This window comes from Netta rufina (assembly GCF_964035555.1).
Source record: "Netta rufina genome assembly, chromosome: 9".
NCBI lineage: Eukaryota > Metazoa > Chordata > Aves > Anseriformes > Anatidae > Netta > Netta rufina.
The window spans coordinates 16,976,749-16,990,287 of record NC_140132.1 but is presented as its reverse complement, the minus strand read 5'-3'; the positions used below and the strand labels follow the sequence as shown (position 1 = coordinate 16,990,287).

Here is a 13,539-nt window from a genome sequence, read left to right as displayed (position 1 = left end):
GATTCCCAGACCTCCTGGCCGAAAACCAGCAGCCCTAATGGGGGCTCAGGGCTGGCCCCAGGGAGGGGCTGGCCCCTTTCCCCCACCCACACACTGGGGACACGGAGAGGACTTTGTGAGGGGGCAAGCCCAAGGCACACAGGTTCAACCTTGCACGGAGCAGGTGGTTCAGACAACAAAATCCCCTTGACTTCTGAGTGGTGGGGGGCTCACGTACATGTAAACCACTCAGCCCCCTTGGAGAAGCTTCCCTGGGTTGCCAGACCCTGAACATCTCCAAAAAAATAACAATGAGCGTGCCACGTCCCTCCTGCCTCCCCCCAGCCCCATCGTTCATCTTCTGGTGGAGGTGGTACCTAAAGCAGAGAGCAAACCCTCTTCCCTCTCTTTCTCTCTCCCTTTAGTGCTCGGGTTTCTTTCTTTCCCTTTTCTTTTTCTTCTTTTTTTTTTTTTTTTTTTTTTTTTTCTTTTTCTTTTTTTTTCTCTTCTTTTTCAGCAACCCCCAACCCAGCTGGAGATAAGTGAACCACATTACAGTACAGGAACAAACACTATCACAAGCCCTGCCCGTGGCCGCGGAGCCTCTGCCCTCCTCGTGTGCCACGAGCCGAGGCTCACCGCGCCCCCGGGGCAGGGAGCAGCTGCCCCGGCCCCTCCAGTCCCAGCTCTCCAGAGAGACTGAGCTAAAGGACGTTGAGTTTTCTCGAGCACGTCAAGTTACTGTGGACCAAGTCCCACATTTGGAGCAGCTCCGGAGGCAGCAGTTTATGAACCACCAGCATCCCCCGGAAAAAACACGGCTCCTTGTTCATCTTGCTGTTCTTGTTCTTCACGATGCCAAACGTTTTGAAGCCCTCGTGCCCGACGGGCGATACCTTGAGGACCTCCAAGCACATCCCTAGGAAGACGTCGTCGATGGGGTACAGCTCCAGCGTCTCCGAGGTCTTGTGCAGCTTCTTGGCCAGCGACCCAGCCATGATGAAGCCGCCACCCCCCGCGTAGGGCGGGTAGTTGTTTTTGTTGTAGAGCGCGCTGGGGATGTAGTACTTGTTCTCCTTCTTCCGGATCGGCCTGGCCTTGTAGAGGACGTCCCCCACGAAGAGGTCCTCTCCCTCCGTCTTGTCCTCCAGGAACTCCAGGATGTTGCTGGGGCTCACGAAGACGTCGTCGTCGCCCTTGAAGACGAAGTGGACGTTGTCGCAGTAGATGTTCAGCCACTTCAGGAAGTGCACCTCCTTGAGGGTCAGGTTGAAGAAGCTGTCCAGGAAATCCCACTGCAGGATGTCGCCGTAGATGTGGTTCTCGTAATCCAGCAGCTTCTGGTAGTTGGCTTTCTCCTCCTCCTTGGCGGCCGTGCCCAGCAAGAAGAGCGTCCTGATCTTCTTGCCCTCCACCTCCTTCTCCTGGCCCCAGGTCCTGCGGATGGCCTCGCGGCGGTCGTGCTGCGTGACGATGGACTTGACCACGATGAGCAGGTAGACGCCGCCGCTGCACTTCTCGGGGTGGTTGATCAGCATGGGGAAGTAGCGGCAGTGCCGGTAGAGCAGGAACTGCTGGAAGTGGGGCTCCAGCCCCTTGAACCACTCCGCCTGGCTGAGGTTTTGGTTGGCCGAGCAGTTGGAGGTGGTGATGTCCCACGACCTCGTTTGCTTCTCCGTCACCCCTTCCTCCTCCTCCTTCTCCTCCTGCTTCGCGGGAGCCTTCTCCTTCTTGCTGTTCCAGAAAGTGCTGGTGACGGAGAAGGCGTCGCCTCTCTTCTGCGTTTTCAGGGGCTCGGGAGGGGGCAGCTCCTTCTGCTGCTGGCCCTGCATGAACTGGCTGGGGGCCATTCCCCGCTGCAGCACCGTCACCGTCACCACCAGCAGGAAGGACAGGCAAACCGTTTTGTAGATGGTCTTCTTCCTACAGGGGCGAGACGGGGCGGGTAAGGAGAGGAAAGTGCTGGACCTGGCAAGTTCATCGACAAAAGGAGCCGAGGATCGTGGGCTGCTCACAGCCCGGCACCCATCACAAGGTGGCAGCCTTGAGGGGAGTGCTGGGGGACACCTCCACACGCTCTTCCCACGGCCGTATCCTGATTTTGGGGCAACCCTCAGGCCAGGCAGGGACAGGTAATGTCCTCTGGCAGCCCTGGGTCCCTGCAAAGAGCTGGAAAGGGCTCAGGGGAGAGGAGAAAATGGGGTGGGAGGGAGATGGAGCCAGGGAAAGACAGGAGAAATGAGGGTGCCACCGGGGTACGTGTCTGCAAACTGCTGGGCACGGGAGTTTCATCAGAGCAGCTGTTTCGGAGGAAATCCCAAGGGCAACCCTTCATTCGGCTGTCTGAAAATTTCAGTTTGGGAAAGCAGCACACAGAAATTATCTTTTCTAGGGAAACATCAGCTCCAAAACACGGACGTCCTTTCCCATGGCCCTAGACTGGCATCTCGGGCTGCGCAGCCCTGAGAAACCAGAGCCTGGAAGGCTGCAGGATCCGACACAAAGCAGGCAGCGGCTTTTCATTACAAAATAACAGCTCGGGACCAAGAAAAAAATACTGGTATTTGAAAGGAAATTGAAGGTCGGGCTGGGAAAAGACATCCCTGCGTGCCCAGCATTTCTGGGGCACAGCTGGGGCCAGGTCTTGGGACCCATCACTTCTCCTTGCAGCACCAAACGCTGTGGATCTGTGTCTGGGGGCAGCTCCCAAACCCTGCGTGCGGCTCGTTGGGGGCTCAAAAGAGACCCAGCGATTGCTGCTGCACCCCGTAATCCCCCCAAGCTGCTTCTTCACACCCAGCTAAAGCAAAGCAGGTTTTTCACCCTGCTGATGCCCCGTCTTCACCCCGCATTGCCCCAGGCACCTGGCTCCCCCCCAGCTGGCACACGGGCACCAATTTCCTCTGCTCTGTCGGCCTCAGGTGCCCGAGGGCAGGGGCTGGGGACTAACAGCCCTAAGAGCGACCCGACCTGATGGAAAAGTACTGAGAGAAGCTGCCTGGGAACCTGCAGCATCCTTGAGAAGTGCAGCGGGGAGCCTGGGACAGCCCCGATAAGCGCAGAACAAAGGAGTTGTGATAATGCCCAGGAAAACAGAAGCTGGCCCCAGCTGTAGGCGTAGGAAGGTGCCGTGCCTCCCCGCGCTGTGGGAACTCCAGATCTGCCCCAAAGAAACCTCTCCCAGGGATTTCTCCAGCCCAGATCTCAGCGGGGACCCCGGGCACGGGTGATGTGACGTGAGGGTTTTCTGCCCTCTATCAGCCCCGCTCCTGGTGGTGCGTATAAGTACGCCCATTTCGGCATATACCTGCTGTCCTTGGCCTTGTAATAAATTCAAGAAACAAAACTCTCTGTCCTGATGTACTACGGCATCCTACAAATGCACTGTCATGCTTCACACCCCCAGGGAGGGGAACAACGCTGGCAGCTGGTGGCAGGGACCCTGCTCAGCCTGAAACGGGGACCCTACGAGTGGAGCCAGGAGCTGTCGGGAGCTCCTCTCTCTGGTGTCGCCCTCCCGCACAGAGAACGTTTTTCAGCCCCATCTTTATGTGGGAAAAGCACGATCGCTAGTGAGGACTGTGAGAACAGGCATGGAAATAAGTAATTACAGGCAAAGGGGTGCATGGACAGTCCCAGCTGGTTTTATATGCGGCCACTCATCTGAGACTGATGAGGGAGCAGCTCAGATCAGAGCTCACCGTTGCCTTTAACCCTTTCCAGCCCCCGCCTCGCAGCTCCTGGGTTTCTCAGGACCCCTTTGGTCCCGGCACAGCAGCAGCTCAGACCCCAGCACAGTGCTTAAAACCCTGCTCGCCCCATGCACAACCCCATGGCACCGTCCTGGGGAAGCGACGGGGACCGGGGGACCTTGAGCCACCACCTGGGGCAATTCCCACATCAAATCAGGCATTTTGATGGGGAAAAATAAATAATAATAAAAAAATAAAAATAGTAATTATATGTAGGGCTTTTCTAACCTCCAGTCTTTCTGGCCTTTGGTCTCCTAAGGTGGGAATGACACGAGGGGGAGCAGCCCCCATCCTGCGCTGTCGGGACCCCAAAACCACCGCTTTGCAGGAGAAATGAGGACGGTGTTTTGGGTTCTCTGGAGCCACCATAGCATGGGAATGACCCCGCTCAGCCCCACTCCCTGCTCTGGGACCCTGATGTGTCCCCAGCGGGGTGACCCCTTGGTGCCTCCCACCTGCGCCAACCGGGCCTGGCTGCCATGGGTGCCATCGAGGGGGCTTTGAAGGGTCCAGACCCAGGCCTCCTCTTCCCTTTTCTCCGCCAGGAATAAATCAAAAGCATCCCTGTGAGGCTGCCCTGCCTGTGCCCAGGGCGGTTAGATATAACCCCAAATTAGAGGGGGGCTGGTCGCCCTTTAGGGGTGGTGCTGAGGACACCAGGAGGCTCAAGCTGTGTCCCCCAGCCCCTGGAGAGGCACACAACCCCCCTCTGCCTGGCAGGGACCACCCGTTTATTAGGATTTTATTATCCCTTGTAATTAGGGGTGGCTGAGCCGGCAGGGACAGCAGCAGCACAGAGCCCTTGTGTTGGTGCTGGGACCGAAGGGGGCTCGGCAGGGCTGGGACCCCCCCACCCCAAAAAAAACTCTCCAAAAGGAAACGCGAGCGCAGAGCTGTCCCCAAGCTGGCGACACGTCCCCTGGGCGTGAAAGGATGAGGAGATGGGAAAGGAAACCCCAATATGATGGGACCTTGGGCAGGATGAGACCCCCAGGAGGAGGGGACCCCGGGCAGGATGGGACCCCCGACGGGACGGGACCCCCCGGCATCCCCGTTCACCCCCTTCTCCCCGACCCCGAGCTATGGGGTGCGGGCACCTCGGAGCCCCCTGCCCTCCTGCAGACCCCCAGGACAGGGGACAGGGGACAGGGGACAGGGAACAGGGGACGGCACCGTCCTTTTACCCCCCCGTGGCCGGCACTCACCACTGGAACATGCTGGGAGCGGGACGGGGCTGCCCGCGGTCCGTGCGCGGCGCTCTGCCCTCTTCCTTTTCCTCTTTCTCCTCTTTTTTTTTTTTTTTTTTTTTTTTCTCTTTTTCCCTCTTCCCTCCCCTCGGACTTCGAGGTGGAGTCAAGAGGGATGGACGCGCAGGTAGCTTAACTCTTGCCCTGCCCCCTGACATCGCCCCAACCCCAAATCTCTCCCGGGTCCCCTCGGTGGCTGCAGTGGATGGGGACACCCCAAATTGCACCCCCCATATCCCCTCGTTGAGGGGACACCCTCTGGGAGATTAGGGGGACACCCCAGCACCCCTGGGTGTCTGCTGGCCCCCAGTCACGGTGCGTTGCATCAGCCCTGACCCGGAGCTGGCACCCAAAAAGGGTCCCGGTTGTGGGGAGGGGGTCCCAGTGCTCTCAGGGAAAGTTCCACTTGTGTCTTTTCTGCTCCCCTGACACCAGCTGGTCATTTGGGGGAGAACCCCAAAAAAATAGAGGGACCAAACCCCGGTTTTGCACAAGGACACCGAAATCCTAGCTTTGCAACAGGGCACAGCCACCATTAGGGTCCCTGGGGGGATGGAGGCACCCAGCTGGGACCCCCCACCCTACCTGGTGCTAAGCATCCCCCCATGCCGACACGGCGCATCCCATTGCCTGCTAGGAACTGTTCCTTTTCCCCTAAATGCAATATTTTTCAGTACAGGGACTTTTTCAGCCGTGACAATCAGCCCCCACCATTTCTGATGTCTCCCTTTCTGTCATCATCCTCCCATCCCCAGCAGCCACGTGCCGCAGCCACGAAGCCCACAGGAAATCCTTTGGGATATTTCCCTTCCTGCCCAGCAGAGATATCCCGGTCCCTTCCCCATGCCCCCTGATGGGGTTGGCCATACGGCGGGACCCACACAACCCCCTCTACACAAAACTGCTTTTGGCCCAGCTCCAGGACCCCCCCAAGTCCAGCTGCGTGGGGAGGAAAGTGGCATTTCTTTCCCCAGTTCTGCCCCTTTAGCTCGGTTTCCATATTTCCCACCCAGCTGGGCAGAAAGCTCCCCGGGAATCATTGCCCTACAGCACCCCGCAGCCTTCCCACCACCAAAGGTCCCTGCACACCTTCCCTGACTGCTTTTTTTCGGCCGGTCCCAAAGCCCAGAGGCAAGTCGGGGTCTGCTGAAGCTGTGGCCCCAGGAAAGGCTCGGCTGTGGGATCCCCACTGAGCACCAGCCTGGCTGCAGGGGGAGGCAAGGAGGTGTCTGCGAGGTGTGAATCCACCCCAGGACCTCCCGGAGGAGGGGAGACCCCAATCACAAATAGACAGAGAGCCAAAGCCCTGAAAATTTAGCTGCTTCCATGCAGGAAAGTGTCTGGGCCACAAGTGCAGGGATTTCCTGGGTGCTCCCGTGCTTCTGCACGAGATTTTGGCTCGAGTTCCCCCATCCAAAGCCGGACCCCACAGCTACCTCCCCACGGCCTCAAAATGAAGCAGCACTTTTTACATCTGGTTCAGCATTACTTAGAAAAGTTGAGGCCAAATCCCACGTTCACCTGGGAAAGGAGAAAGAGAAGCAAACTGAAAGTGTGTGTTTTTTTTTTTTTTTTTTAACAAAACCACTCCTCCACACATCTTTTCCTTGCTGCCTCGTGTGCTCCCTCACCTCCTGCCCCAGCACAGTGCTATCTGCTCTGACCCGAGCAGCCAGAACCCCTCAGCCGACAGCAAAACCGGGAGAAGCGAAACCTGGCTTTTTTTTATTCTCCCTGGAGCTGGAGAGAAGGCAGAGAAGGCAGCCAGACTCAGCAGCAGGCAGAGCCCCGCTCAGCGCCCAGCACAGGGCTGGATTCAGCCCCTGCCCCCCTCCACCGCTTGGCCAACGGAGGGGACAGGACGGCAGCTCCTCGGGCACGGGGAAGCCAAACCAAAAGCCAGCAGTTACACAACCCTGGTGACATTTCAGTGACATTTCGAGCCGTGCTGAGCCCCGTGAGAGCTGGCAGGGACCTGCGGAAAGGGCACCTGGGCACATTCCTGTAGCACTGCATGGGGAGGCACAGGGGGGCAAGGCACAGACCCCCTGAGTGTGACAGCAGCCACCCCCAGCTCCTGTTAGGGCATCCCCGGTGGTGTCCCTGCTGGAGATGGGCACAGGCGACCTGGTGGGGTGTGAGGCTTCAGGGCAGGCACCTGGTGTGGCTGCGGGGCATGGTTTGGGGCCTCGGGGCATCTCTGAGCACAGGGAAAGGGAGAGGATTGGGATGATGCCAAAGTGGCTCAGTTAGACGTTCTCACAGCAAACCACAGCTCTTTTTTTGTTTCAAGACTTTTTTTTTTTTTTTTTCAGAGCAGACCTGCTTTATTTTTTTATTTTTATTTTTTTTTTTTAAATAAAAGTACAGACAAAGAAGGGAGCTTTTTTTGTAACGTTTATGTAATGCTGAAAGACTGGCTTTTGGCAGGTTGACCCAGCCAATGCCTTCCCACTGATGGTTTGGGTTTTGTTTCAGTGAGAAGAGAAAAGAAAAAAAAAAAAAAAAAAAAAAAAAAAAGGCACGACCTGGTGTTTTTTTTTGCTGTGGGATTTCCATTTTTTCTTCTTTTCTTTTTCTGATTTCTTTCTGTTCTGCTAATGAGTCTTACCCATACAGGAACGTGTCCTGTCTATCCCAGCACCTCGAGCTGCCCGGCTCGTGCCAGCACCGCAGACCTGGGGCTGGGCATCCCACAGGAGCCAAGGGACCTCCCTTTGGGAGGGCCACGACCCACAGGGATCCCAAATGAGCCCTTTCCTCCCCCAAACCCTGAGTGTCTGGGGCAGGACCCAAGGTTCAGCCTGACCTGCGGTGGCGGAGACTGGTGGCACAGTGACACATTTGGGTTTTTCTTCCCGTGCCAAGCTGAGGAAACCTTTCTGCCCTGCGTGGCATCAAACCCCTGGGGCTTTGCATGACTTCTGCCAAAAACAGGTGAGAAAGGGACGTGCCTGGCAGGGTGACGGCAGGGCCAGCCCCTCTCTGCTTCAGGATCCCCAGGGTAAACCCCACAGCCTCTCTCCTGCCCCTGGGCTGCCCCGTGCCAGCACAGTGCTGGGGGGACAGACCCCAGAGCTCCAAATAAGAGGATGGGGTGAGCTTGTCCAAATCCCATGGGCACAGCCTGGGGAAGGACAGGGGACAGGGCACAGCCCGGCGTGGCCGTGTGGTTGCTTTAAGCCAGCGGCTGGATCCAGCTGTGACTGCCAGGAACCCTCCTGCAGCCCTGCCCGGGGCTTTTATGCATTTTCCAGCGGTTGCAGAGGCGCTTGGCGCGGCAGCTCGCAGGGGAAACCGGGCTGACGCTGCCTCTGGCTCGTGGGGAAGGGAGGGGAGAGGGAAAAAAAACATTTCCCCTCCCCAGGCAGCCCGATGCTGTGGATCCCCGTGTGGATAACGACAGCGAGCCAGCAGCCCTGGCTCGTCCCTGCCAGCCCGGCCGTGCCTCAGTTTCCCCTCCCAGCCTCACGTGGTGCTCATGGCCCAGGGGGGCTGGCGAGGCCCCAGAGCTCAGGAGCTGAGCAGCATTTTGGAGTTTTCCAAGCGTGCTGCTGGCCTCTCCCGTGACTCAGATGGAGAAGCTGGTGCGGGAGGCACCTGAGCCTGGCGGCTGCCCGCTCACAGCCCTTATCCAGCCCAAATGGAAAATCAGACACCGTGCCCACCACCGAGCCCCCAAGCAGGCACCTGCACCCCTGACCCCTTCACCACAGCAGTGCCTGCTGCTCCCGGGTCTCACCGGCTGACCCAAAATTTATCCTCTGCCAACGGAGACACACCTCACGGGTGGGTCCATCTCCAGCAAGGAGATGGGCCGGGGCAGGATTTTGGAGAGGGAGGGGGGCGACAGCCATTTGCTAGGCTGGGAGGGTTCCAGCCGTGCCTGAGCCCTCAGGAGAGGAGCACGGAGCCGGAGCCGGCACACCCAGCCGCATTCCTGAGGTTTGGTTTCCATGGTGGGCCATTCACCCGACGGTGAAGTCATGCTGCGGGCTGAGGTGGCCGCTGAGTTAATGCAGGGAGCCGGCTCCGTCCCCGATTCCCAGCAGCTGAGGACTCAGCCTCCCTCGAGGCGATCCCCTTTTTGGGGAAGCTCCGGGCACAGGCACAAGGCAAATCCCATGTGAATGGGTCCTGTCGTGGGGCGGAGGGACGGACGGACTGTCCTGGTGGGTCCTGCCAGCTGGGCTGTGACCCCTGGGGTGTTTCCCTCCCACTTCATCCCAGTGCAGCCACTGGTGACCGCAGGGCAGACGAGCACCACCCTGGGAGCTCGTTGCTGCAGGGCTGAGGCCTTGAAGGCCTGCCCAGTGTTACAGAGAGGTGGGGAAGGACGGAAAGCTTGTGAATCATGTAAAGGGCAGGATGGAGCCCCCACTGGGCACAACGTCCCCAGGGCAAGGTGACAGGGACACCCCTGTCCCATGCACCCATGGCATGGGTCTGTGGGACCCCGTGGATCAATAACCCCGAGGGGTGGTGGAGGAATCCTTCAACTCCCTGTGCGCTGGGGCCGCGGTGCTGGGAGGAAACTTTGGCGTGACTTTCCAGCAATGTTCAACTCCAGTTCGGTCAACCAAAACCCCGTAAAGCAGCGTGTCTGTGTGGGACTCGTTTCCTGCTCAAACACGGCTGGAAGGCCTCCCGTGCACACCCTCCATGCTGGCCCCGGCCTCCAGAGGCTCTGGGCTTTTGGGACTGACCCAGACCTTCAGTCTGAAGAAGAAATCCCCCCCGAAGAAGAAATCCCATCCCACCGATATCCCAGCTCAGCTGGGACCTCACCCAGGAGCCAAGCTCCCTTTGGGGTCTGGCCCTGAGCCACCAGCAGCGTCCCATGCTCCTGCCTCCTCCTGTGCCTGTCACAGCAGGTGGGGACCCTGGGGACAGGGAAGGTGACACTGAGGACATGTAAGAGGCTGGCACAGCCTGGCAGCCGCGGGGTGTGGATCGGCCAGACCAAGCCTCAGAGACAGCCAAGGAAAACCATCGGGCCCAGGACAACATGCGCCAGCCAGGACGGAGCTCCAGCCCTGCAGCCCAATTCTTGGGGTGGCAAGGGGCAGCTCCCCTTCTTCAGGCCCCTTCCTTGAGCTTTTTTTTTTTTTTTTTTTGCTTTGACACCCTCAGATCCATGCTAAAAAAAACGCTCCTCCAGGGCACCCCCCCCCCGTGCTCCCCGCTCCTGTCCTCCACGCGCGCCTCCACCCCCGGCAGTGCCGAGCCTCTCGGCCTCCCCTCCCCGTCCTCCTCCTGCCTCCTCTCAACACTCATGATATTCATTTTCAGGCTCGATGCCTCCCACAGCACCGCTCCGTCCCCCCTCCTGCTGGCTCCCGGCTCCCCGGTGACTCACGCCAAGCACACACTGAGCCCTTTCAGCAGCGCCCGGCCCCAAACACTGCCCCAGTCTTCCCGGCCTCGGCAGCGGGGCAGTGCTCCCGCCGAGCCCCCAGGCCTCTTCTCAGGCGAGGGGGCATTAAATAGTTTATGCTTATATTCTTCAGGGCATGGGCTCCAGGCCAAAGAGGAGACATCAGCGGCGGTTGCAAAGAGGGAGGCTTTCAGGGCGAGGAGGGCAGAGCCCTTGCCGGTGTGCCCCGGGCCAGGAGAAGCAAGAAAGCAGCCGGCTGGCTTGGCCAGCCCGGGTGCCTTTGAGTAAAATCCAGCAGCCTTAAAAAAAAATAAAAATAAAAATAAATAGATGTACTGGAGAAGAAAAAGGATCCTGAGCTGCTAGCAGGACAATTCCTGGCCCTGCCAGGATCCTTTCCCTCCCCGCTGCCTTCACCAGGCTTTCTCTGAGCCTCCCCAACAGCGGGGCTCTGTGCGGGGCCGGGGCTGAGAACAGGCTCCTCTGTACCCCGTGGCACAGGGGTGGGAGCCCCGGCTAAGCTGCCCCTTCACCTGCACACCTTGTGAAATCCTGCCTTTGAGGAGCCGCTGGAAAAGCAGTCTGCAGAACGGGTTTGGAGATGGGCTGCAGGCTCGTGGCCGCGGGCAGCACTGCTCCAGTCCCGCTCCCACACGGGGACTTGTCCCTCTTGTGTCCCTGTGTGAGGTGCCGGAGCCCAGGGGAGCCCATGTGTGGCATCTTGCTCTGGTGTACCCCAAAAAGGGCCCTTACACCCCTAAAACTGTGGCTTTGGGGCTGTCACAGCAGGGTGCGCACACCCTGAGGGACCCAGTGAAAGAGGAGCTCCTCTCTGTGGGTGACACCACAGGGAAGCAAAATATCCGCAGCAGCAAGCCCCAGAGAACCTCTATGCACAGTGTTTCCTGTCTCTGCTTCCTTCCTGTCTGTTTTGCTGGGGATTTTCTTTCCAGTTTGCCAAAATACTCAAACTACCTGAAAAATCGGTCACAGACTGGTGCACAGGAGAGGCAGGGGTGTGTGCGTGGGGCCCGTGCGTTATCGCAGCCCTTGGCACAGCCCAAACCAAGGGGTCACTGCTCATGCACCTGCAGTGCATGAATGGAGCCTGCAGGGCCACGCCATACCCTGCTGTGGGCTAGGGAGCAGGCTGGAGAAAGGAGAAAACCCTACAAACTTGGCTGTGAACACCGCAAAGGGCAGAAAGCCAGGCTTGGAGGGGAATCCCCGGTCAGCTGGCACGAGCGCTCCCCAGCAGGGGCTTGGGTACGGCTCCGAGGTGCCCCCTCGCTCCTGGGCACCTGTCTTAGGATGGGAAAATAGAAAGATGCTGCCCAGAAGTCAGGCTGTTTTTTTTTTTTTTTTTTTTTTTTTTTTTTTTTTTTTTTTTTTTTTCCCTTCAACGAACAAGGTGAGAAAGGAAAAATCTAGAAACCTGCACAGGAGGAATTTGGGGAGGAATTTGTTATCTGAGGGCCCGAGGTGTGCATGGCAGCCGCCCTCGCCTCGGGGTGCCTGCCAGGTTTCGGTAGCAGCGAGTTCCTCTTCAGCTCCTAAAGCCAAGGGAAGGCTTTGGCAACCTGTACTTAACCTGGCAAAGGTCACCCAGAAGCCAGGCTCCTGGCCGTGGGGTCAAGCTGCCAGTGCACGGAGCCCACTGCCAGCCCCCTGTGCATCGCAGGAGCCCCAGGGCCAAGCAGAGAGCAGGATCACAGGTCTTGCAATTTCACTCTCACCCTAATAAGATGCGGGAGCTCTCCCTGCCAGCTTCCTCCCTAAACCATGGCAGCAGGGGAGATGACCCATCACCATCCTGACAAACAAAATCAGTTTTTAGGTTCGCAAATAAAAGCTTTATGCTGTGCTGGGAAAAGAATATAAGCATAAGCTGCTAATGATTATATGAACGATTTAAGTTCCCAGCTGCAGCCTCCTAAGCACCACGGCGCAGTGCTCCCTGCTGCCCTGCACCCTCCCCATGCTCACCCTGAGCTCTGCTTGCCCTGCTGTGATAACACCTGCAGCAACGCCGAGGGATCACAAGTCGCCCACACCAATGACAGCCACGAACCTAATAAATAATAATTAAAGAATAAGGATTAAATAATAAGGATTAAAGCAGGGCTGTCTGTAAAGCTCCCGCCCTCCATCCTTGCAGCACTTGTGCCCAGGACCCTGCTCAGCCCCAGCTGCCTGCACTCCAGCAAGATTCAGCCCCACATCTCCGCCTCCAGGGATCTTCAAGCCTTGGGCAGGTGCAAAATGGTCTCAGGAAGGGGTTAAAATAAGGAGATGCTTCCAAGCTGCTCGGTTTGCACCAGAGCCAACTGCCCTGCACCCAGTCACAGCCCTATTTCTCAACCCCTCTGTGATGTTCGAGAAGGCCTGGAAGTGGGTGTGGTGGTAGTTTCTATTCCCTGCTCTTACCTGGTGGCTGTGAACCACCTCCAGCGGGATTTCGCAATGCTTCAGGCCCTCCTGCACCAGGACATCACGTTGCCTTCTCCCTGAAGGGCCTAACAGCAACTCCTCGCTGCATGTACGCTTAAAGGTGTGCAAGGCAAACTGCTACCACCGGACTCGAGTTGCTCTAACATAATTCATGCAGATCAATTCATTATGTATCAAAATGGCATTAGGTAATACAACAGGTTGAAAGCTGCTCTCACGCAGACCTGGTGCTACATGAGCAAACCAGAGCCTGGAGCTTCTCTGCTTTCTCCTTCTGTCTCAGAGCACCAGTCTGCACAGAAAGCTGGGACCAGCAGCAGCGTGTTTGGGGCAGGTCCTCTATAGCACCAGTTCGTGGTAAGGCACAGAAGGAAAGCTCTTCATGGTTAAAAACCTGATATCCTCCTCCAAGGCTTGGGGCTGTGAAGGCTCAGGAGCTAAACCAGGGCAGGTGGAGCAGCCTGGTGCAGAAGAGCTGCTGCGACAGCAGAAACTTCTCTTGGTTGAACTGGTGCAAAGGGAGCTTCACCTCCCAGAGCAGTTTTGTTCCCTTTGATCCAGCCCAGCACACAGTGAAAAGACGGACAGCAGGCACTGGGGGAAAACCTTCCCCAGAGTCCCCACAGCTGGAAGCACAAAACCCCTCCATGCCCGTGTCCTGCACTGCCTGATGTCAGGGTAAGCATCCCTCCTGCCTAAACGGGGTTTGGATATGTCTAGTGTACACTCCTTG

The 13,539-nt window shown here is 57.9% G+C and overlaps 1 protein-coding gene across 1 annotated transcript; it reads right to left on the bottom strand.

Annotated features, from left to right (window-relative positions):
• Nucleotides 1–683: 683 nt before the first annotated feature.
• B3GNT7 (UDP-GlcNAc:betaGal beta-1,3-N-acetylglucosaminyltransferase 7) lies at nt 684–4,988 on the bottom strand (the record flags this gene model as incomplete). Its single annotated transcript, XM_084292051.1, has 2 exons — nt 4,937–4,988; nt 684–1,902 (listed from the first exon to the last, which is right to left on the bottom strand). The coding sequence occupies exons 1-2, from the start codon at nt 4,945–4,947 to the stop codon at nt 684–686; spliced, it is 1,230 nt and encodes a 409-aa protein (XP_084148177.1). The 5' UTR covers nt 4,948–4,988.
• Nucleotides 4,989–13,539: the final 8,551 nt, after the last annotated feature.